General features: G+C 61.2%; 1 protein-coding gene across 16 annotated transcripts in view; it reads left to right on the top strand.

The window, feature by feature from the left end:
• The window catches only part of ANO1 (anoctamin 1), a 155,595-nt gene that overhangs the window by 69,637 nt on the left and 62,486 nt on the right, over positions 1–23,472 (top strand). For 14 of the 16 annotated variants that reach the window (XR_014836725.1, XR_014836727.1, XR_014836726.1 and 11 more), the window contains exons 2-5: positions 982–1,154; positions 8,630–8,962; positions 21,305–21,403; positions 22,150–22,301. Coding sequence is in view for 12 of the 16 variants with exons in the window: in XM_021082683.2 (XP_020938342.2) it covers positions 982–1,154; positions 8,630–8,962; positions 21,305–21,403; positions 22,150–22,301 (757 nt within the window). In the remaining 4 variants the exon portion in view is untranslated. Of the gene's footprint in view, positions 1–721; positions 812–981; positions 1,155–8,629; positions 8,963–21,304; positions 21,404–22,149; positions 22,302–23,472 lie in introns of those variants that run through there. The other 2 variants (XM_085010471.1, XM_021082680.2) reach the window with 1 other exon arrangement.

Raw genomic sequence — 23,472 nt, 5'->3', positions numbered from 1 at the left:
CCTGAGTGTGGCCACCCCTGGAGACCCATCTCCCCTCCCGTGGAGGACTGAAAAGCGTCCCGGAGGAGCACCTACTGTGTGTCCGGCCCCTGCTCGTCACCCTCCCTCCCTCAGGGAGGCAGTAGAGCGTCAGGCAACGAGGGTGCCCACAACGGCACCAGCCCCGCCCCATCTCGGCTCCCTTCCCTGGCTTCCGAAGCCCCCAGTCCCCTCCGCACAAGGAGGGCCCGGCTGCGCGCTTCGGTGGGAGCGACTGGCTTCCAGACTCTGCTCACGTGCCTGGGCCCCGAACCCTAGACGTTCCACAGACGAGGGCTGGGGGTGACGTTAGGGGGTCCCGGGAGCCAGCTGGGCCGGGCGGGCATGGCCAAAGCAGAGGAGGCTGCCGGGAGGAGGAGGTGAGAGCTGCGTGCCAACAGGCGTCAGGCCGCGGGTGGAGCGGGAAGGGGCCGCGAGCGCTTCCCCGACTTCACGCTCAGAAGCGTCCCTCCCCCGCAAGGTGACCCGCCGCAGAAGTTCGGCGGCGGCGCGGGGAGACGCTCGGCGAAGGGGGGGCCGCTGGAACTTGGCTTCCTGCTGTGAAACCCCGGCCACCCTCCGGAGCAGGGGCGCTCTCCCGGGATAAAAATAAAACGGAGCGGCCCGCAGGAATGGAATCCTCTCTTCCTGTGTTTAAGTTTCTACGGAAAATCTGACCCGCGGGGCCGCCGCCCCGGCCCTAGGCGGCCGCACGGCGCTCGTATCTTGAAGGAAGAGGAAGCCGGCGGGCGTCCAGGTCCCGAGCCGGCGCGGCGCCCGCGGGACCAGCCGGGTGGGCGCTCCCGCACCGCAGCGCGCGGGGCCGGGCGGCGAGGGCGAGGGCGAGGGCGAGGGCGGCGGGCGGAGCGGGAGGCCCGGCCCCCTGCGAGCGAGCAGAGCGAGCAGAGCGAGCAGAGCGAGCGCGCCGCGAACGCTGCCCGAACGCTGCCCGTCCGCTTGCAGAGGCCGCCGGGGCCGTGGATGGGGAGGGCGCGCCGCCCGGCGGTGCGGGCGCACAGGCGGCCGCGATGAGGGTCAACGAGAAGTACTCGACACTCCCGGCCGAGGACCGCAGCGTCCACATCATCAACATCTGCGCCATCGAGGACATCGGCTACCTGCCGTCCGAGGGCACGGTGAGTGCGGGCGGCCGCGGTCCGGAGGGAGGGCCGCCGCGCACCTGCGCCGCGCCCGGGAGGGCGGACCCCGGGGCGCCGGGGCCGCGGGGGTCGGGGCGCGTAGGGGGGCGCCCAGCCGCGCACGTGGGCCCCGCCGCAGGCCCACGCCCACCCGCCCCGGCCGCGGGCCCGCCGCCCCGACCGCAGCCGCTCGGCCCCGGGCCGGGAGCCCGAGCCCGGACGCACGGCCGCGGCCCCGGGTGGGACGCCGCCTTCCCGTGGGTGCCGCCGGGGTCGCGGTGGGGGTGGGGAGGGCGGCAGCCTCCGGGGCCCCACCGCGCCGCCCCCCTCCGGGGTTTGCCCCGCCGGCGGCTCCCTCACCTGCACGGGGCGCGGTGCCCGGCACAGGAGCTGCCCACGCCCCGGCCTGCAGGCAGGCGCCAGGCGGTGGAGACTTATTTTCCGAGCCGGTCGGGGTCCCCAGCCGGCTGTGTAGACCAGAGCCTGCCCGGCCACGTGGTCGGGGCCCCTACTCAGGGGTCCCCCCATCCCCCACCACTCTCTGGAACCGGAACCAGCGGTCACTAGGCCTCCCTGGAGGTCGGAATTGGCCCGTGCCGGTTTCTGCTTAAAGTTGGAACAAAGTTTGCCTGAAGAGGGAAGGGCTGAGACCAGCGCCCTAGGAGGGGAGCCCTGCAACCCGGCCCATTCGGGGGCCAGAGACCAGACGCCCCTTTCAATCCCCTTCCCCCACAGCCGCTGCCAAGGCCCCTCCCCAGAGATGCCGTGGCTCCAGCCGGTGTTTTGCTGTATGACCAAGCCCAGGGTTGCTCTGGCTTGTGTCTCCAGCGCAGGATGGAGGGCTGGGCATCCAGGGAGATGCCAGTGGGTCACGTTCCAGGAAAGGCAGAGACCCTCAGGCCTGGCACCCCTGGGTCACAGCGGAGCTCCGGTAGCCTTCGGGGCCCCTCTACAGCTGGGCTAGCCCAGAGATGCAGGGAGCATCAGGCACCAGTGTCGGTGGAGATAAAATACCATTGGCTTTGAAAGCTTAGGGGTCATGTCAGCAAACACTGTGTGCCTGCTGTGTGCCAGACCCTGCTGGATCCTGGGCACCCCTTCAGGGAATTAGACGGAGAACCCCGCCCATCTGGGGCTTAAGGAGCAGTGGTGGGAGTTACCCAGGTCAGCGACAAGGGACACTTGCACTGTCACGGGCCAGTCGCAGTGTATGAACTCATTTCACTTTTTCGATAACCGGGGTGGATGCTGTGACTACAGATGAAGGAGCTGAGGCCAGGAGGGGCAGGAGATCTGTGCCATGTCACCCCCTGGCTGGGAGGAGCGCTAAGAAGGGCTGAGACATAGAAGCAGGCGGCCACAGACAGGCTGCTGGAAGGATGCACTTTCTGGAGGAAATGGAGCTAGTTGTACCCCTAAGGGCTAGGGTGGGGCGTTTCACACAAAGAAACGGCAGATTTGAAGACCCGGCGGGGTGGGGGAGGGTGGAGGGGAGGCCAGGTAGGAGGCAGGAGAGACTGGGGGCGGCCAAGGAAGCAGAGAGCAACGAGCATTCCAGAGGTAGACCCGATGCGATGCGAGGATGCCTGCCTGGGTTGTGAAAGAGACAGAGCCCTTCGCGAATGGCCCTTGGGCCCTGGAGTTTTAGTTTAGGGACCCACTGCCAGTCCTGTTCCAGAAACTCTCTGCTCCCCTCAACCCTGGAGAGGACCAAAGAGGTAGCTTGGCCCTTCATCCAAGCGCCTCACGGTCTGGAAACAAGTGGACAAGCCCAGATGAGACGAGCGATTCTGCTTTTTGCACACAGCCGAATACCGTGGGCAGGCTTCGGGTATCACGGGCTCAGGGGGCTGTGCCTCAGGGTCCCTGGTGGCAGGAAGGAGGTGGCTGAGTAGTGTCGCACCGGAGAAATGGCCATAGACGGGCTGGCAGCAGCAGTTCCGGGAGCTGGGGGCCTGCCCGTGCAGGGCAGGCAGTGTGCCGGGAAAGCCTCAGAGGGCATCCCTGGCCCAGCTTAAGCCAATTTTGTTGCTCAGTCATTACCTTGAGTCACCCAGGGAAGGCGGCTCTGTGCAGGCCAAAGCCAGAGGGCGTGGACTGCATTTCAGAAAATTCTTATCCGGTTCCCAGATAGACATCCCATAGGTGAGATGCCAGCGTCACTTAAATTGGCCGTCAGAATAAACCCCTCCCATGCAGGCTGCGGTTTTTCCAGCCCTGCCTCTGTGCCTCTCCTGCTTCTGTCCTTCCCGGGTGCAATCCCACGTTCAGGGGTAAAAGGCATTCCCTTGTTTCTGTAAAAAGAAGTTTAAGAAATGACTCAAGCGCTAGAGCCCAGGGTGGGTGCAGTCTGTTTCTGTAAGTTTTCTTTGTGTGAGTCTTTGCGTGTTTCTAGTTTCTCCCTTCAACCTGGTGGCTGACGGTGGCCCTGGATCCATGTCCCTACAAGCCCAGACACCCAGAGGCAGACACCTGATACTGGCATCTGCCTGTCTGCAGGATAAGAGCATGTCCTCTTTACCTGCGATTGGACATGATCTATTTATCAATTACGGAATTTGCCCGGTAATCACACGTTGGCAGCATATCCCCTGCCATCTTCCCACGTCCCCCGAGGGAGCCACCTTTCTGCCTTCCGTGGGGCAGCTCATTTTCATCTTCAAAATGCATTCCGTTCTTCCCCCACCATAATTGGTGCTCACAGGAATCCTGCGACCCAGGTGGAGATGTTTTTGTCTCCATCTCGCAGGTGGAAGACCCGAGGCTCAGAGCTGGGGAGTGTGGTGTTTGAGTGCCGGCCTGGCTGGGTCTCAGCGTCGGTGTCCTTGACCTGGTGACCCTCCCAGTGGCAGCGTGCCAAACCCACGCCTCTGTCATTCCTTCACACACGCAGGCCTTCTTTCTAGAACCATGCGTTTCAGACCGACCATTAAAAAGATGAACGAGGAGTTCCCTGGTGGCCTAGGGGGTTGAGGATCTGGTGTGGGCACTGCTGTGGCTTGGGTCACTGCTGGGGCACGGGTTTGATCCCTGGTCCGGGAACTTCCACATGCCACAGATGCAATTTAAAAAAAAAAAAAAAAAGGCTGAATGAGAAATCCCTCACCCTGAGCAGAGGTGTGCCGAGGGGTCGCCTGTTCCTTCCTGAAGGACAGAAGGGACATTCTGATGCTTTCCCAAGCCTTTGAACTGGGACGTTATGCATTAAGGCTAAGCCACGTCTCTCCCGCTGCAAGTTAAATCCTGGCCTTTTTGTGCCGTCCAATGGCTCCGTGGGCCAGCTGCATAGAGTCACATGGCCCCCATGGCGGCCTCTGTGGTCCTTGCTGCGTCTCTGCCTCCCCAGCTCCCTCTAAATCCAGAACTGCTCTCCAGACCCCGGGGACCTCCCAGCCTATGCAGAGAGAGCCGCCTGCACTTGCTGTTCTAGAGGTTGCTCACCCCTCACCCTTACTCAGGTAGGATGGCCCCAGTTTATAAAGCCCAGGTGCAAACAAAGCAGCTGTAATTAGCCAGTATTAGCCAATAATGTCATACGACAGGTGACAGGGCCAGGCCTGGGCAGAGGATCTGGGAACTCCCACCTCACTGCTTGGTGCTGCCTCCTGCTGGACCCGGCGGTGCCACCACCTCCCTTTTGTGACTTTAAAATCCATTTGGCACTGCCACCATCTTTCCCTTGGGGTCCACTTTGACCGCGGGGTTATTTTTCCCTGGCCTCCCCTGGTTCTTTATTTGTGCCTCAGTTCCCCATGAGAGCAAACTTCTGTGGCGGCTTCAGCACATTCCAGGCTCTGTTACAGACCCTTTGCAGATACTAACATGTTTCACCCTCCCAGCCCCCCTTTGAGGGAAGTTACATCAGATGAGGGGGTCTCCTTGTCCCCTCTGGCCTTCCTTCTGCAAAGAGGGACCTGGAGGGAAAACGAGCTGAGCCCCAGGGCTGGGGTGACACAGCCGGAAGTGGCAAAGCTGATCTTCAGGCGAGGCAGAGGACACCCACTCTTACCAGGCTGCTGCCGCTCCCCGCTCCAACACCAGGAGGTGTTTAGGGGGTGTTCCCATGCTGCCTAGACTGACTGCCAGGCCTTTAAACCTGGTAACCTCTTCCCGTCTCTCACGTTGGCGGGGAGTTCTCTCCCGGTGTTGCTCTCCCTGCTCTCTGACTTGATGGGGTCACGTTCAATTTCCTTCCCTTCCCTGTTGGTCCGCTTCGGCTCAGACTTAGCCATTATTCCAGCCCCGAGCATTTGCAGGGCCCGCACCAGGGGCTGAGCCCGCTGTGGGTGCAGCAGGTTCTGGATGGAAGTGTCCCTGGCCGGCCTCATGTCCTGCGGCCAGCTGAGGGGCCCGGTGAGTTACGAGCTTGTGCGTGGACGGCTCCGAGGCCAACCCAGCACATGAGATCTGCACGGGCTGGAGAGGCCAGGACCTCAGGTCATGCAGGGCAGGGGCTGGGGCTGGAGCGGGGAAGCGAGGGAGAACGGCAAAGGGCAGGGAGGCAGGGAGGGCGTTCGGGAAGGCAGCACCGCACGTGCAAAGGCCCCGAGTGCGGGATGGGGCTGGGAGGGCCTGTTTCTAGTCGGGGAGGTGGTGCGGGCGGGAGACGAGGATGACCAGTCCAGCCCTCGGGAGCTGTACATGGCCTCTAGCTCAGCTCGGAGGAGCCGAGTTCCCCACTTGGAAAAGAGAGATGAGCCCCTTGGGGAGATGCTGAGAGCCTGGAGTGCCCAGGATGCTGGCCGTGTGCGGTGTACTGCCTCGCCCAGCCCACCCGGAGCCCGCCTGTCCTGCTGACCGCCTTCCATGCTCTTGTCCGGCCTGATGGCAGCTTCGCCCCCCAGCATTGACCCCTTCTCCGGGCCGCCCTCAGGCCTGGCCTTTCCGTCCGCTCCCCTGCGAGGACAGGAACCATCTTCAGCCTCCAGCTCACCGTGACTCTGCAGTCTCTGCCTTTCCTGAGACTTCCGGGAGGATGAGCGCCCGCTGTTGGCGTGGGGATAGAGGGCAGGCGGACAGGATGGCTTGGTTAGTCCTCCTGGCTGCCAGTGGGAGCAGCTTCTATTATCCACCCGCTTTACAGAGGTGGCACCTGAGGCCCAAAGCAGGTGGAGGACCCCCCAGGACTCATCGCAGAAAGAGCCCACACCTGGACTCACCCGAGGCCTCGCGTTGCCCAAAGCTCCCCTCCACCCTGACCTCACCTGAGGTCCAGGAGCGGCGAGCCTCAGCTGTGCGGCTGCGACTCCCTCACAGCGTCGTTTGGGCACCAAGGCTGGAGCAGGCCCCTGGGGGTCAGCCAGGAAGCATGGGCCTAGCTACTGCGCCCCCTCCACTCCCAGGACTCAGCTCCTCCGGGTCAAATAGCCATGGTTATAGTGGCCCTGTGCAGGGACACTGTGCCAGGACATGCCCCCTGCTGAGATGGTCACTCCCTAGCCCCGTTACTGTCGAGGGGGGCGCCCGAGGTGTGCAGATGGCATTCAGCGCTGGGCTCAGCCTGCCCTCCCTGTCACCTCGGCACCCTCACCTCATGGGGCCTCGGCTTCTCCCCCCCGGGACACATTGAAATAAACAACTCTTTCCTGCCTCCCGCAGCACAGCCCACCAAAGATGCCAGGCTGGGCCATGGACTCTGTCCTGGACTGGGCAGGGCCTCTCTTCTCACCCGCTGCCCGCCCCCCTCCCAGGCCCCCAGCCCCGCCCGCCCTGGTGCAGCTCTGCGGAGTGAACGCTGTGGAGTTGCTACTCCCAGCACGATAATGTTTATTTTCCCTTATTTTCCAAGACAGTTGCTGATGAACTGCCCTCAAAAACCAGCCAAATCCCACACGAGGTCTAGAAAGTGCGGTGGGGCTTTAGCAGAAGCTGTGCTCCATGGCACCTGTGTGGAGGCCTGTTTTTTTGGTTTTGTTTTTTTAGGGCCGCCTCTGTGGCATATGGAAGTTGCCAGGCTAGGGGTCAAATCGGAGCTGCAACTGCCAGCCTACCCCACAGCCACAACAACACGGGATCCTTAACCTGAGTGAGGCCAGGGATCGAACTCACATCCTCACAGACACCATGTCAAGTTCTTGACCAGCTGAACTACAAGGGAACTCCCTGGCCTTTTTTTTTTTTTTGGTCTTTTTAGGGCCCTACTCACAGTATATGGAAGTTCCCAGGCTGGAGGTTGAATCCAAGCTGCAGCTGCCAGCCTACACCACAGCTCACAGCAATGCAGGATCTGAGCCGTGTCTGACACCTACACCATAGCTCACGGCAACACCGGATCCTTAACCCCTGAGCAGGGCAAGGGATGGAACCTGATTCCGCATGGATACTAGTTGGGTTCGTTACTGCTGAGCCATGATGGGAACGCCCTGGACTTTTTTTTTTTTCAAGTTTTATGTTTATTTCTTTCTTTTTTGGCCATACCTGTGGCATGTAGAAGTTCACAGGCCAAGGATGGAACCCATGCCGTGGCAATTACTTGAGCTGCTGCAGTGACAAAGCCAGATCTTTGACCCACTGCACCGCAGGGGAACTCTGCTAAATTTTGTTTATTTACTTATTTATTTTTAGTATTTTTTTCATTTGTGTAAGGCTGATTTCCGCTGTTGTGATAAATTCTGCCGCACGACAGAGGGATTCAGTTACACGTGTACACACATCCATTCTTTTGCAGATTCTTTTCCCATACAGAGCATCACCGACTATTGGGTAGAGCTCTCGGTGCTGTACGGCAGGTCCCCGTCGAGGCCTGGACTTTGGAGCCGCTGCCCCACCCTCCTGTCTCACTGGCCTCTGGGGTCCTTCAGGCAGATGATGAAATCGAGGCAGGGCCGTCTATGCCGCGACCCGCTCTGCGTCCCGCCGAATCGGCCACTGCCTTCCCTCTCTGGCCCCCACCTCACTCTGGGCCCTGATTCCACCCCCCAGACAAACTGCTGAACCCGATCACTCAGCCCAGGGTCTGCTCGGGGGAGAACCCAGACGAACAGGGGCTGCCTGGCCTCCCCCATGAGCACCAGGAACTGGGCCAGGCAAGGGCCGTGAGTGACGGGCCCGCAGCCGCCTTGACACGACCTCGCCAGGCTCGCTGGCCATCCGAGGTGGAGGTTTGCAGGCACAGAGTCTGAGCTCAGCTCTGCTCCACCCAGGACCCGGTCGGCCTGTGTGAAGAGCGGTCCCTCGCGGTCGGGGGGCGGGGGGTGCTTTGCCGACGTCACGCCCCGTTCCTGCATCCTGCTCGCTCCGCAGAGCCAGCCTTCGCTGGTGAGCATCCAGCTTGGCATCGTCCTGTGTGATGAGCGGCAGTGTCCTGCTCCCTGAAGGCAGGGCCTTCTGCGCTGTCCTCGGCCCCCAGGGCAGCACCTACTCTGCCCAGGGGGGAGCCCGTGGGCGGAGCCGTCGCCCTGGAGACCCGCTCCCCTGGGAGGGCCCCTCACGGAGCCCTTGATGGAGGGTTTCTCTCTCCCCTCCTCCCGCAGCTGCTGAACTCCTTGTCCGTGGACCCCGACGCCGAGTGCAAGCACGGCCTGTACTTCAGGGACGGCCGGCGCAAGGTGGACTACATCCTGGTGTACCATCACAAGAGGGCCTCGGGCAGCAGGACGCCCGCCCGGAGGGCGCAGCACGGCGACGCCGGCCCGGCCATCGGCAGCAGCAGGCAGGACCAGCCCCTGCCGGGGAAGGCGGGCCCCGTGGGGGCGGGCGAGCCCGAGCCCCCACTCGACTACCACGAGGATGACAAGCGCTTCCGCCGGGAGGAGTACGAGGGCAACCTGGTGGAGGCCGGCCTGGAGCTGGAGCGGGACGAGGACGTAACTATGAGGGCTCGCAGGCGGGAGGCTGGGGCTGGGGAGGTCCTTCTGCGTCACCTGTTCTTCGGAAGGGGTCACATGCAGATGCCTTCTGGTTAAGTGTGGGGACTCCAAACCTGCGCCACCCCCCCCCCGCCCCACATCTGCCCCAGGGAGGGGCTGGCCTTCTCAGCAGTGACCTGCAGGGTCCAGGCCTTTCCTGCTCTGGCCAGTTCCGCCCCCAGGAAGATGGGTCCAGCGTGCGATGGAGGACTCAGTTCTCCCTGGCTTCTCAGGGCCTCCGTTTCCCAATCTGTCAAATGAGGAGATGGGGCTGGTTGATCCCCGGGGGCCCGGGCGCCCCGAAATGCTGTGACCGTAGCACTGGTTCTGGGGCGCCTCTCCTCTGCAAAGCCTGAGCATCTTCCTGGGGGCAAGGGGTCTGGGGAGCGTGAAAGGCGGCTCGCCGGACCTGCTGGCTGCCCCGGTGGCAGAAGGCACGGCCGTGTGCAGCAAAGTGACCTTGGCGGCCGTGGGGTCGGCGGGTTGACCCCCCTTAACTTCTCAGCAGGTTTGCTGATGCTCCCCCGCCGACTCCTTAACCTCTCTGTGCACAGTGGGGTGGGGGCCCTCCTTCCGTGAACATGGGGGCGCGGTCGGGCCCCTGAGCCACTGACGGTCGCCGTGCAGATTAACCAAGAATCACTACATGTCTCTGCAACACGCGAGGAGCAGAAAAAAGGTTGTCAGCAGGTTGATTCCGGGGCCCAGTGTTTGAAATCCAAGGGATCAGTTTGCTCTTTGATCCATGAGAACCGCCGTGAGCTTAAGCGGGAGAGCTTGGGGTCCAGGGATGAGGCCTGGGGGCACGTGGACCAGGAAGCTAGTCAGTCAGGGAGCCGGTGTGAACACCCGTAGGCGTCCCTTTCTCTGCCAGCAGACAGGCTCAGCCGGCCTCACTCTGCCTTGACCTGGTGCTCGAGGGACCTTGAGCTCAGCAGGGTCCATCCCTCTGGGGAGCTGTCACCCTCGCGGCCTTGGCTCCCTGGCAGGTGGCGGGAGTTCTGCCCTGTGACCCGTTCCTGTTGGAATCTCCAGGGTTTGTAGGGCCTTAAAAACGTGTGATGACCCGGAGGCAAAGGTTTGATCCCGACAAGAGTGCCGAGCGCCTGTCTCCCTGGCTCTGAGGGCAGCCACTGGGGACAGGTGCGGGCCGTCGTCCCTCGGAGCTCTCTGTCTCCCTGCGTCCTAGACCTGAGCTGGGGCCACTCGGAAGGGAGCCGTCAACTCACCCATTTTCCCCATCCCGCCCGGCCAGCCCCACGGCTTTTTGTCGGAACAATACCGCTACTGTGCCGGCCTGACTTGTGCAAGTCGTTTAGAACTGGAGGAACAGATGGCTCCGCCAGAGGCAGGAGAGGCTGGGGGTAGGCTGGGCGGCGGAGGCCTCTCCCGGGAGCTGTGGTCCTGGGCTCCGGGCTCTGTGTTATTGTTTGTCACTTCTTGGTTCCCCGAGAGATTTCTCCGTCCCTGTCCCTCCTGCCTAACTACTTTAAACAAAGGCCCCCCACACACACACACCCTGAGGTCCCCCCCCCCGGCCGGATCCCTGCCCCAGTCTCCCCACAGCTCAGAGGGAACAGCAGCGCGTATCACATCGCTGGGTTACCTTCCGGGGCTTGGCTCTGGGTCTGGCCCTCAGGAAGCTCTCATTGGCCGACGTGAGCGCTGTTCTGTTTTGACTCCTGTGGACGTGGGAGAAGACTGCTCACCAACGAGAGAGAGAAAAGAGCTTTTCCAAGTCCCATTAAATACTACGCCACACACAGCTTTTTAAACAGCATCGTGACTTGGAAATAAAAGGCAAATAGGCGTTCCCGTCGTGGCGCAGCGGAAACGAACCTGACTAGGACCCATGAGGATGTGGGTTCGATCCCTGGCCTCGCTCAGTGAGTTAAGGATCCAGCATTGCCGTGGCTGTGGTATAGACCCTAGAGGTGGCTCGGATCCCGGGTTGCCATGGCTGTGGTGTAGGCCGACAGCTGTAGTTCTGATTCGACCTCTAGCCTGGGAACCTCCATATGCTGCAGGTGTGGCCCTAAAAAGCAAAAAAAAGTAAATAGGAAGACACTGTAGCTGTCACCAAAAAACAGATCGAGTTGTCTTAGGAAGTGAAGCAGGGTCTGTACCCCGTTCCAACGTGTGTGGCTTGTTTCCCCTTCGCCCCCCGCCCCCCGCCCCCGGCCCGGCAGTTCTCCAGCGCTAGCTGGTGTCCTGCCCATATCTTGATGTGGACACTGCGCATCTGTAGGTCTCTTCAGACCTCACAGGTAGGGGTTTAATCATTGGCCATTGGTGACCAGTGCAACCCTCAGTCCTTCTCCCCTGCCCAGACGTGTGGGGAGGGACCAGAAGTTCCAGCCCTCTAATCACGTGGTTGGTTCCCCTAGCAACCAGCCCCCATCCTTTGGAAAGGGGGGTCCTTTCCCAAAGTCACCTCTTTCATTCCTTTATTGCTCTCACTGAGGGGATTCCTAGGGGTTTAGGAGATCTGTTCCAGGACCGGGGGACAGAGACGGAAACTACATGGCAAATCACAAATCACAGTCACCCAAAATGTGCAGGCGTTTTGACTCTATAGCTTCCAAAGGCTTTCCAGGGGTTGGTCGCATGCTTTTATAAATGAAGCTGTTGCTGTGGTGTACACTAGACGGTTCGGGGTTCCAGAACGTCTGAAACTGTGGGCGAACCACCTTCCTGCCGGAGTCTAGCAAATCAGACCGAGTTTCCCCGGGGTCCTGCAGTGTCCACCTTCCCTCTGGCTTGAACCAGGCTCGAGGCTGTTGGAAGGAACTCCGTCCGCTGTAGCCCATTACTTTTCCCCGCTCACCTGAGGCCAGAATCTGTTCAGAGCCCGGCTGGGCACGTGCAGCCCAGGGCGTGTGGGGGCCCCAGCCCACGGGGTTACCAGAGAGCCGCTTTCAGGGAAGAGGCGCCCAGGGGATGTCTCGTTTCCCGGGTGCACTCCTGTTACAAGGAGTGAAAGGGTTTGCAGTTCAGAGAACGAGATGGCTTGCAGAGTGGTACCCAATTTGAAGCAAAATTGGGCTGTAAGTGCACTTTCCCGGGGAGAAAAAATTCCACGGGAGCCATCAGATGCTCAGACACTTAGGGACCCCCCCCCCAAGAAATGAAGAATCGTTGCTAAAGCGGGGGTTTCTCACCCTCGGCATTGCTGGCTTTTGAGATTTTGCAGCGTCCCTGCGTGCAGCCAAAAATGTCCCCAGACATACCAGCATCCTCGGAGGCCAGCCCTGAGCCTGCTGTAAAGGCTGGACAGGGAGCAGCAGGGAAAGCAGGAGTGAGAGAAGGGGGGACAGATAAACGAGGCTCCTGAGCGCGCGGGAGCCCCCCCGAGCTGTCTGCTGGCCCGGCTGTGACCAGGCAGCCGCGGAGGTACCCATGGCGCAGAGTGTGTGACCCGCCTTGGCTCCCCTGGGAACGGGTGGTGGTTGAGGCTGTGCGGCTCCTGGGCCGTGGACCGCCAGCCCCACACGGCCGGGGCCCCCGTGCGGTGCGAGCCTTTCTCCCGAGTCAGGAGGTTTATTGTTGTGAAGACGTGTCCCGTGATGGCCAGTGGAGGACCGGCCCGGCCGGGGGCACAGTGGGGACGGTTCTTAGGGACACAGTACAGCGAGTGTCCTGGGGCTGTGGGGACAAATGACCACAATCTGGCGGCGGAGGGGGGTGGTGGCTCAAACAATACAGATTGATTCTCCTTGGTTCCGGAGGCCAGAAGTCCAAAGACAAGGTGTGGGCAGGGCTGGGCTCCCGCCCTAAGCCCCAGGGAAGGGCCCTCCTGCCTCTTCTGGGTCTGGGGGCTGCAGGTGTTCCGTGGTGTAGCTGCGTCGCTCCAGCCTCTGCCTGGTCTTCACGTGGCCTCCTCCTCTGCGCGTCTGTCCTCTTCTTGTGAGGACACCAGCCTCCTGTTTCAGGCCCTCCCCCGTCCAGGGAAACCTTGTCTGGATGTCATCTGCCAAGACCCTCTTCCCAGATAAAGTCGCGTGCACAGACACGAGGGGTCAGGGTATGGATGTCTCCTTTGAGGGGCGCCATTCACCCCTCCCCAGAAGCAGAGACGCTGCACAGGGAGCGGGGTGGCTCACGCAGGGCCCCTAGTTACCAGCCGTGAGTGGGGAGGCCTGGGGCACGGTTAGAGGGCGGGGCAGGGCAGGTGGTCTCGGGACCAAGCCTTGGCCTGGTTGCCTTGGTGCAGGGCCCAGGACGTGTGCAGGGTCCACCCTCCACCTTGGGGTCCAGTCACGGAGGACTCTGACTCAGCAGGCCTGCGTGGGCCCCACTCCTGCCCCCCGGCCATCGAAGGCTGCTGACCCAGGACCATCCTTGGAGGTATCACGAGCCTGCAGGCCTGTTTCTCCATGAGCTGTCGGAAACATCCCCAGGAAAGGGCCCCTCAACGTCCGCACAAGCCCCTGATCCCCTGTTCAGCACCCCAGAGGTAGCCCTGTATAGAGACCCCCACCCTGGGTGCCCTGGGGCAAGCGCCCCTGGAAAGGGGGTTGGTGGTTCTGGAAGAAAGCATCCATAACCCTTACATGTAGGACCGAGGGAGGCTGAGCCTGGCTGGCAGGCTGTGACCAGGGGTCCCCCATGGCCCACCCCCCTCCCAGGCACCGTAAGCTCAGACAAAGCCAGTGTGCAAACTGCCTCCCCCTCCCCAGCGGCCTGCACAAAGGGGGCCCTGGGGATCAAGATGGGGTCTGGCGCCTGTCCCCAAAGTTGACGGTCCCCAAAGTCGGTGTCACACACGAAGGTCCAAGAGGGATGTCATGTCAGAGCCCCCGGAACAGCACTCGTAGTGGGAAAGGAGGAAGCCAGGGCCCTCGAGGCAGGCGGCCCCGGCCTTCCTGCAAGGAGCGCCTCCCCCCACCACGCCCATTGGCGGCGGGGTCAGCATCCAGGGTTCCCATTAAACCCAGAGCAGCCTGCGGCCAACACGCCTCCTTGCAACTGAAACTCATCAGCATTTTTCAAGTCCAACCTCAAAGCCTGGATGTAATTTATGTCCATCGGTCATTGCCGAGAAGGCCACACACTAAAATCCCGGCCGGGTGCTGCGGGTGACCGAGGCCTGCACTGCCCCGAAGTTGAACCTGACCTGGCTTTGCGAAGGCCACAGACGCTCGAGCCCTGTAAAGTCAGTTTGCTTTCATGCTGCTCTCCGGGGCGCCCCTCTGCGCCCCGGGCTGGCGGGTGCTCGTTTCTCAGCGTTCCTGCCCCGAGCTGGCGTGAGCCTCTTGCGGCTTTTCCCGTCTCTGTGGATGTAGCTTCGGAGATGCAGGTGAGGAGGTGACTGTAGGCGGATGGCGCTGCTTCCACGCTGAGCTTCAGGATGAGCTCACGGTCAGGCGGTGAGGATGAGGCCTCTGAACATGGGTCCTGGCTCCTAATGTCATGCTCTTTGCCCTGAACCGTGTGGTCTTCAGCACCCCCACCCCCAGGCTTAGCACCTCTGCCATGGGCCTCTCCTGCAGTGGGATGTTTGGGGCCTCTAGTCTAGACCGAAAGTTATCATTTTTGCATTCATAATTCCACCATTACATATTCATTTCTTTGGCTTGATCCTTAAGTGAGCCTTAAGTGCTGAGGCTTGTGTACACCCACCCGACTTCCTTTGGGCCTGTCTTGGTTTTGTGGAAGCACACGTCTTATCAAGTGAATTCTGGAGATCTTTTTTCAAGTTATATCTTTAAAGTCCCCCAAGGACAGCCCTGCCCAGGTGCCAGGTTGCCGGACTGAAGTCTGTGCCACTCTGGCTGCAGTTCTGACATCCACCTGTGCCTCTAGGCCCGTGGTGTGCCAGAGTCAGCTCTTTCTGGCCCATCAGGAATTCTGCCAGCTGGGTGTTAACCCTTTGGTAGCTTGAAATAGCCCACGCCGGGAGTATTTACACCATGGAACTTGGCCAAGACTGCCGCTGCTGGTCAGGGTGGGCTTTTCTGCCTGGCGAGCAGGGGGCACGCATCTGGCCGGCCCCCGCTGCCCTGTGCCCACAGAGAGCCCACCTCGGAGACGAAGCGCAAACATGTCTGTTGAATTTTCAGTTCTCGTCGTGACCTTTTTTTATTTCTGGAAGTTCTGTTTGGTTCTTTTCCAAGTTGGCGCTGTCGTTTTTTAATAGTTTCCTGTCCTTTGCAGAACCTTTCTGCCTTGACGTTTCTTTCCCTACACGAGGTGAGCGTGGCTGACTCACGGTCCATCCCATCCCTCAGAATCCCGGGGCTGAGGGGTCCCTTCGGCGGGTCCTCCTGCAGCTGTCTCCTGCCCCCGTGGGCTTGGTGCTCTGGCCCCCGGGCCCGCCCCGTATGGGGCCCCTGGAGGGGGGCGGGGCAAGCCAGGAGGAAGCTGCTTTTGTCCAGAAGGGCTTGGCACTTGCATTCATCACACATCTGAGGGCATTATAGCTGGAACCACCTTGAGCCAAGGTCATGGGCCGAGGCGCCCGGACCCACTGGGGCCGCGGCCTTTGGGACCAGGACTCTTTGAGCTTATCCTCACCGCCTTCTCCTGCTCAGACGCAGAACCAGCTTCCTGGCGATTCCCAGGGTTGGAGGAGGGGGTTTCTTTCTGGGTCCCTTGAAAGTGTCCTCTCTCGGGGGTCCAGTGCCATGGAGGGGTCTTCTGTTAGACTCCCCGTCTTGGGCGGGCCTGGGGCAGAAGCCTCTCCCCCTCACCCCGGCCCCAGTGTCTGCGCGGGCAGAAGCCCTTGGACGGCCCGGTCTTGGTTGCTCCTCTGGGCTTGCTTGGCTTTTCAGCAGCTTGAAGGCGTTAACATTTATTTTATTTATTTTTCAGTCTAGTGTGGGAGGGTGGATCTGAGCAATCTTCCCGCTCGTCCTAGAAGCAGGACCATGAGTGAATATCTGTCATGTAGTCCTTCAACAAGCCAGGCCGGGAGCTCCCCTTGTGGCTCGGTGGGTTAAGGACTGATACCATCTCTAGGAGGACACGAGTTTGATCCCTGGCCTCGCTCAGTGGGTTAAGGATCCAGCATTGTTGCAGGCGGGTCACAGACGCGCCTCGGATCCAGTGTGGCTGTGGCCTAGGCGCGCAGCTACAACACAGATTTGACCCCTAGCCCAGGAACTGCCATGTGCTGCAGGTGTAACCATCAAAAAGAAAAAAAAAAGCCAGGCCTTGGGGGCCAGACCCTGCTCCAAGGACTGGGGCTAAAACGGCCCCCCACCAAGTCCTGCATCCCTGCTTTCTGTGGAGACTGGGTCCTGGCTCACTGGAGGTGAGTCGAGGGTCCCAGTCCAGGAAGATGTGGAAAGCGTGGCTGTGCCAGCGTACCACATGACCGAGCCCCAGCAACCGGGCAGTGCAGGTGTGCTCAGCAGGACCCACGGCGTGGGAAATGCCAGTTAGCAGGTGGCCCTTCCCGCAGACCCGTGCCTGATGCGTTCCCATCCTGTTGGGGAGCTGTCCGGGTGGATGGTGGGCACGAGCGGGTCAGGGTCAGCCCTGGGGAGACCCCCAGCCCGCACCCTTGTCCACCTGTATTAAAGTGGACACAAGGATACCTGCCAGAAGTTGGGGAGAGGACCGAGGGCGGGTCCTCAGCTGGCACACAGTAGGTGCTTGGCAGTGGTTGCCCCCCCCCCCCATGGCTCACTCAGCCACTCTCTTCAAGCTCCTGCTCTGTGTGCGGAGCTCCCTCCCTCCCGGGGAGGCCGATGGGTCAGACGGACGGCTCCGCCCAGCTCGTGTCCGTGTGGGACGCCAGAGCCTGTGGGAAGAGCAGGCAGGTGCCAGTGCCACCAAAAATGTGCCCAGTCCTAAGGGACTGACCGGGCCAAACTTACTCAAGGTAGAGAACAGGAACCCTCCCGGAGGGCAGCCCTGGGTGTGGGGCCCTCCAGGGGTACTGTCCTTACTGGGGCAGAGAGAAAGCGAAGTTGACCAGGTCCCCTGGTGGTCAGGGATCCGGCCCGTGCCTCCCACAAGGCCTCCTGGCTTCCCCTGCCCGGCAGTGCCCGGGAACCTTTGCATCTCTGCCGTGCAGAACGCGCTCTGTGGCTCCCTTCTGCCCGAGAGCCGGGGCAGAGAGGCACACGCAGAGCGGTGCTGTTGGGGGACCCTCCTTATGGCCCCACCGCCCTCAGGCCTCAGCACTCAGGGCCCCTAATTCCCAGATTCGGTGAAGAGGGACTCGGGAGTCAGGGTGGGCTGGGGAGACACGCTGCCTGGGGGGCCGAGGGCATCCAGGGACAGCCTGCCAGGCCTTGCCGATGCCAACCTTCCAGCTGTCTCTGAGCCCGTGCTTCGGCCAAGGGGGCGTGGCCGTGATGAGAACCAGTGGGTTCGGGCGGCCGTGGGGACAGAGAGGGCCCTTGGCATCCTGGACCAGCAGCAATCCCCTGTGGGGACATTTTTACTTGTTTCATTTGTGGTGTTCTTCTTCCCTCTGCAAGAAAAAGGCAGGCGTTCCCATCATGGCTCAGCAGGTTAAGAACCCCACTAGTATCCATGAGGATGCGGGTTCGATCCCTGCCCTTGCTCAGTGGGTTAAGGATCCGGCGTTGCCATGAGCTGGGGTGTAGGTCGCAGACGCAGCTTGGATCCTGTGTTGCTGTGGCTGTGGCATAGGCCGGCAGCTGAAGCTCCGATTGGATCCCTAGCCTGGAAACTTCCATATGCCATGGGGGCAGCCCTAAAAAAATGAAAGGAAAATGCAGCTGGGACTGAACCCATTGCTGTGGGGCTTCTGGCTGGGGGAGGGGCCCAGCCCCTCCTGGGTTCTTCCCGCTGAGAGCGCGCTGCTTTCGGGCTGGGCACCAAGGTTTAAAACATCCGCATGTGTGTCCTTGTCCAGCTGGTCCCACGACCCCTCTCCCCAGTCCTCCCAGATGTCTCCCGGGGACGGACCTCGTTGCTCCCGTAAACAGCGGGATGTGTTTCCCAGGGAAGCTGCCTCCGGCACCGGTCCTTGCCCACCATCAAGAGACGTCTCCACGGACTCGGGGGCAGATGTTTTGGGTCTTTGCACGCACTTTGGGGTGAGCCGGGTGCACAGAAATAAACCTGGGCTGTAACAGGAAAGGCGAGGCTTGCGCACGGGGCCGTCCATGGTCCTGTCGCGGTGCCCCACAAGGTCGGCCCCACACCCGTGAGTCACCAGCGCTGGGGACACTACCACCTCTTGGGTCTCAGTGTCCCCAGAGCTTCCTGGGGCTGGGGAGGCAGCTTCAAGCTTCTTGGCCAAAGGCGTCTCAGCCATCCCGTGGCCCCAGAGACAAGACACAGCCCCGCATTGTCCTGAGCCCTCTCGCCAGGCATGGGGCTGGGCAGGGGGTGCTCAGAGGGCCAGGGACTCCCCTGCCTGTGAAGCAAGTCTTGTGCTGCAAAGATTTGCAGATGAGCAAAAGGGGCTTGGAGAGGTGGGGTCACTTGCTAGAGATAACACCGGGCGGGCCAGGAGTGCCACGCAGGCCACCCAAGCCATGGCTTCCCCCGGTGCCCACTCGACCTGCCCCTCTTTCTGCCCTGGGAAGATCTGGGCTCCCTTTGTCTGAGCCCCCAGGACTGCTCCTTTAGTCCTTGCTGGGATGTGCTTGTCCCCGAGCCCAAGCACTGCCTCCCCCAGCTGTCATGCCAGGCTCCAGGCTCCCCACGGGCTGGCCCACGCCAGCCTGCACACCTCCGAGCCTTGCCCACCTGGTGTCTCTGCCCGAGCACCCTGGGCCTGGCGGTCTCCTTGAAGCAGGCTTGGGTCGTGGCTCCTGGAGCCCTGCTCCTTCAAAGCTTCCAGCCCCTCAGTCAGCTCCGCCTCCAAGCCCCCTGGGGCTCTGACCGGGTGCTTCATGACGGGTATCGTGGGCTGAATGGCAGCTCCAAAAGCTGACCTTCCGGACCCTGCAAAGTGACCTTATTCAGCAGAAGGGTCTTGGCAGCTGTGAGTTACCGATCTGGATTCATGTGAGCCCTCGACCCAGTGACAGGTGTCCTTGGAAGAGAAAAAGGGAGGTTGGAAACACAGAGGCTGAGAGGAGAGCAGGCGGGTGTGGATGGAGGTGGGGGTTGGGGTGATGGAGCCGCACACACGGGAAGGCCTGGGGGCGACAAGGCGAGAGGGGGCCTCCGGAGGGAGCTCGGCCCCTGGGCACCTGGACCTCAGACGTCTGGCTCCGTGATGCGTCTTTACAGGCATCCTGTGTTGTTAGGGCCGCCCAGTCCGTGGTCACGGGCTGCAGCCGCCCCAGGACCCTATGGTGAACTTGTATCGTGTGTGCCCCTTGGCTCCGAGGTGGGGAGAATGGCAGGACCCCCCCCCCCCGCCCCCGCCGCCGGCCCCACCGGGCCTGTCACAAGGTTAAGTGAGTCCACAGGCATGACTGCCTGCAGTGGTGACTGGCACGTAAGAGCCGCCCGCTGGGTGTCGGCCTCCTCGACGTCCCCCCGTGGCCATCATGGCTCTGGCCCCATCTGCTCACTCAGAGGACACGTGAAGCTTCTGCACTGCCCCATTGTGGGCAGCAGGGCCAGCGAGCTGGGAGGCTCCAGTCGCCCACCTGCAGGGGCGGCACAGACGAGGCCTGTGAGGTGACCCCAAGGCCCTGGGGAGAGGCTGGCTCCTCCGTCGTGGGGTCCTCGGTTTCAGCGTCCATGGTGGGAGGTGAGCCTGGGTTCACCCAGCAGGTGAAGCCCTTCTCTCAAGGTGAAGAAGGAGCCCCAAGTGGAGCTCGGCTTCTGGGGGGGCCCCTTCCCCTTGGACAGCCAGGAACCCCACCTCTCACTGGGGGGGGTCGAGGATGGCTCTGAGTGAGTGTGTTTGGCGCGCAGAGTGTTTTTTCTTAAAAATCATCCCCGCGTGACTTTGGTTCTGTTGCTTTTTGCAGAAACCTGCAGGGAGTCCTTGGGCTGTGCCCACTCTGAGGCTGGCAGTGGGACATGGGGCCCAGAGCCCAGCGCAGGCCCGCGTCAGCCCCACCCTGAGTCCCGAGTGCGGGCCACACACCTGCCCTTCCGTGGCCTGGCTCTTCCCACCAGGACCCCTGGCATTGTGGAGAGGCCACCTGGGGCCTCAGCCTGGGAGCCTGCTTGAGAAGCCTGGCAGACCTGGGACCCCCCTGTCATAGGGCAGCTCGTCTCAAGGGAACGTGTGGTTCTTTGCATTTCGTTGCTATGGGGCACCCCAGTTATCTTGGGGTGCCTGGGGAGTCTCCTGATGTTCCCTGTGCCTTAGATGGGACGTGTTTGGGTTTTTTTAATTGGAGAGGAGAGCTGACTTAGTGTCGTGTTCGTTTCAGGTGTGTAGAAAAGCGAATCGCTTCTACACAGGCATATATCCACTCCTGTTCAGATTCTTTTCCCCTATAGACTATTACACACATCAAGTAGATTCTCCTGTGCGAGGCAGGAGGCCCTTGTTACTTAATACATAGTAGTGTGTATATGTTACCCCGGCCTCCTAATGTAGCCCCCCCTCCCCGGCATTTCCCCTTTGGGAGCCATCAGTTTGGTTGTGAAATCTTTTGAGTCTTACTGTTTTGTCAAGAAGTTCTTTTGCATCATTTTTTATTAGACTCCACATATTGGTGAGCTCTTATCATATTTGTCTTCCTTCATTTGGCATGATCATCTCCAGGTCCACCCATGTTGCTGCAAATGGCATTATTTCGTTCTTTTTCATGGCTGAGTAATATTCCATGGCATATGGGCGCCATGTCTCTATCTGTTAGATGTGATGTGTTAGTGCTGCATTGAGAGTGTTCGTAAATACGAAAGGGGATCCAGTGGAAAAATAGAGGGTTGTTGGGACCTGTCAGTCTCACCCACGACTAAGAGTGTGGGCTCTGGACAGCACAGCCTGCGTTTGAACCCAGGCTCCTACACCTGCCAGCTGTAAGATGCCAGGCTCTGACTTCCCACCCCCAGCTTTCTTGGGGAGTAATCAACAAATGTAACTGTGCATATACCTGTCACCCTGCACCCTGATGACTTGATGCACACGGACGCTGTGGAAGGGTGACCGAGATGGAGAGAATTCACGTGCCGTCACCTCACACAGTTAACTGTGTGTGTGTGTGTGTGTGTGTGTGTGTGTGTGTGTGTGTGTAGAACACTTGAGATCACTCAACAGCTGTCAGGTACACAACACCGTACCACTAAGTGCGGCCACAATGCTGTTCACTAGGTTTTCAAAACTTAATCTTACAACTGGCAGGACGAGGCCGCCCTGCCAGCCGCTGCCCAGTAAACTAGTTGCCCCCGAGGTGAAAAGGGTTTTCCGAGCCCCAAGTATCTGGCCACGCTGACCGCCAACCTCTCCCTCTTTCCTAGACGAAAATTCACGGCGTGGGGTTCGTGAAAATCCACGCGCCCTGGAACGTGCTGTGCAGAGAGGCTGAGTTTTTGAAACTGAAGATGCCGACAAAGAAGGTTGGTGGGGGGTCTCTAGGCCAGACGCTCTCTGTGTCCGGGTCTCGGGGACCCCCGGCAGGCAGACGTGGTCAGGAGAGTCTGTGCTGTTGTGAAAAGCGCGAGGGGCTTTGGCCACCCCTCCCCACCCCAGGAGGAGGGAGGGCTCCGGTGTCCTGAGGGCAGAAAGTGTAACCCAGCCTGGCAGAGATGGTCCGGGCAGAGGGGCCCAGGACCTTCTCAGAAACACAAACACAGGCTTCTGGGGCTTCATGCTTTCGATATCTTGGCTAATTCATCAGACTCGTTTTCATCACATTGCCTAGCTTGCTGGGGATTTTCTTCTTCGTCTCGGAAAACTCCAGGCTGGGAGCGTGTCCGAGGAGCTTAGCGAGGCGTCAGGGTTTACTTTTGTGGGTGGAGAGGAAAGCAGGAACGGCGAAGCTGTTCTTGGGAGCAAGTCAGCTCCCGGCCTCTCAAATCCACCGGAATCCTTCGGATTACCTCTTTTTAAACAAAAGTGAAGTTTGGGGAAGTGCTTTGGAATGTACTGTAATTGCCCTCTTGGCTGGGAGCTCCCGAAACCCTGAGCTTTCAGGGCCAGCTGGAAACCCGGGCGTGGGGGGGAGCATCCTGGCCCATCCCGCCCCCTGTTCCCAGGCTGGGCCATCTCCGAGGGGCGGGGTGGTGCCCTGACCAGCTCGGCATAGACCCCCGGGGCCGGGGCTCGGCACGTGACAGGCACACCCCTTCCGTCCCGTCTGCAGCTGTATCACATCAACGAGACGCGGGGCCTCCTGAAAAAGATCAACTCTGTGCTCCAGAAGATCACGGACCCCATCCAGCCCAAGGTGGCGGAGCACAGGCCCCAGACCACCAAGAGGCTCTCCTATCCCTTCTCCCGGGAGAAGCAGCACCTGTAAGTGGGACACCCTCCGCGCCCACCTGCCCCTGCCCCGTCCCGGGGGGCGGGGGAGGGCGGCTGTGTGGTGATGGGAGGAAGGCAGGGTGGGGACATAATCCTTTCCATCCCCGGAGCAGAGGGAGTTGCAGCCCCCAGGGCATGTTCGCAGGGGAGCTTGTGGTTCTTGAGCGCAGAGAGACCCCGGGGAAAATGTCCAAGGTCGCTGTAAACTGAGGAGTTAAGGGGACGAGTCTCGTCCTGCTGGGTGCCACTTGGGAAAGCCAGCGCGGGCTCCGGTGCGGGCGGGCGTGGCGTGGGATTGAAGCCCCAGGGCAGCAGTCTCAGCATCCTCCCAGCCCAGCTCTGTCCCTCTTGGGGACAGATTCCCAAGAGGGCTCTGGTCCCTGCCTCCTGGAGGCTGCCAAGCTCTGGGAGCCAGGAGCCCAAGCGCAGCCCCAGCTGGAGTCCCGAGGCCCCAGGGACTTGCAGCCGGCCGGGTTGCCTGGCAGGGCTGCACGTGTTCTGGAAGCTTCCCTCCTCCCCTGCTCCCGAGGGGCAGCGGGCCTAGCCACCTGGGCCTGTGGCGGCTGCAAGGCCTCCGTGAGTCTCACTGGACAGGGCTGGGAGGAGGAAGCCTGGACTCTGGGAACCTGTGGGGCCTGGATGACGTGCTCTGGGGAAGGGGGGCTCCTGGACACCCCCGGTCCCAAGGGCCGCGAAGAGCTGTGCCTCGGCTGGGAACCGGGGCTTCTGCCCCGGCCAGCGTGTTAGTCACAGGGCAGGGGCCGAGTGTCCCTGGCTGTGCTTCCCGATCCTTCTAGGAGTAAGAAACAGGGAGAAGGAAGTGGCCCCGGCCCATCCCCTCCCACCAGCTGGCCCCCTCGCTCTGTCCAGGCCGACCCCCTCAGCACCCATGCCCTGCCAGGCCTGGCACACCCCAGCCCGGCCCGAGTCGCCGCCCCAGCTCTACCCTGAGGGTCTTGGGGGATGGGTGAAGCATTCCAGACGCACCCCCCTGCTCTCCGGAAGCCGTAGGGCATCTCTGTGTGGCCCAGGACCTCGAGACAGGGGCCATTTGGAAATTATAGGGAGACTGTTTTAAGTATTGGGAGGGTCTGATGGTGGGACCCCCGCCCCAGCCGGGCTGAAGCAGAGACTGGAGGGCGTCATCGGGGGCAGGGGGTCT

The sequence above is a fragment of the Sus scrofa genome, chromosome 2 (genome assembly GCF_054392235.1).
Source record: "Sus scrofa isolate SSC_HxYL_T2T_F1_AM1 chromosome 2, Sscrofa_HxYL_maternal_Yorkshire_Landrace_v2.0, whole genome shotgun sequence".
Taxonomy (NCBI): Eukaryota; Metazoa; Chordata; class Mammalia; order Artiodactyla; family Suidae; genus Sus; species Sus scrofa.
The sequence above is the reverse complement of the archived record's forward strand: the minus strand, read 5'-3'. Positions and strand labels throughout refer to the sequence as shown.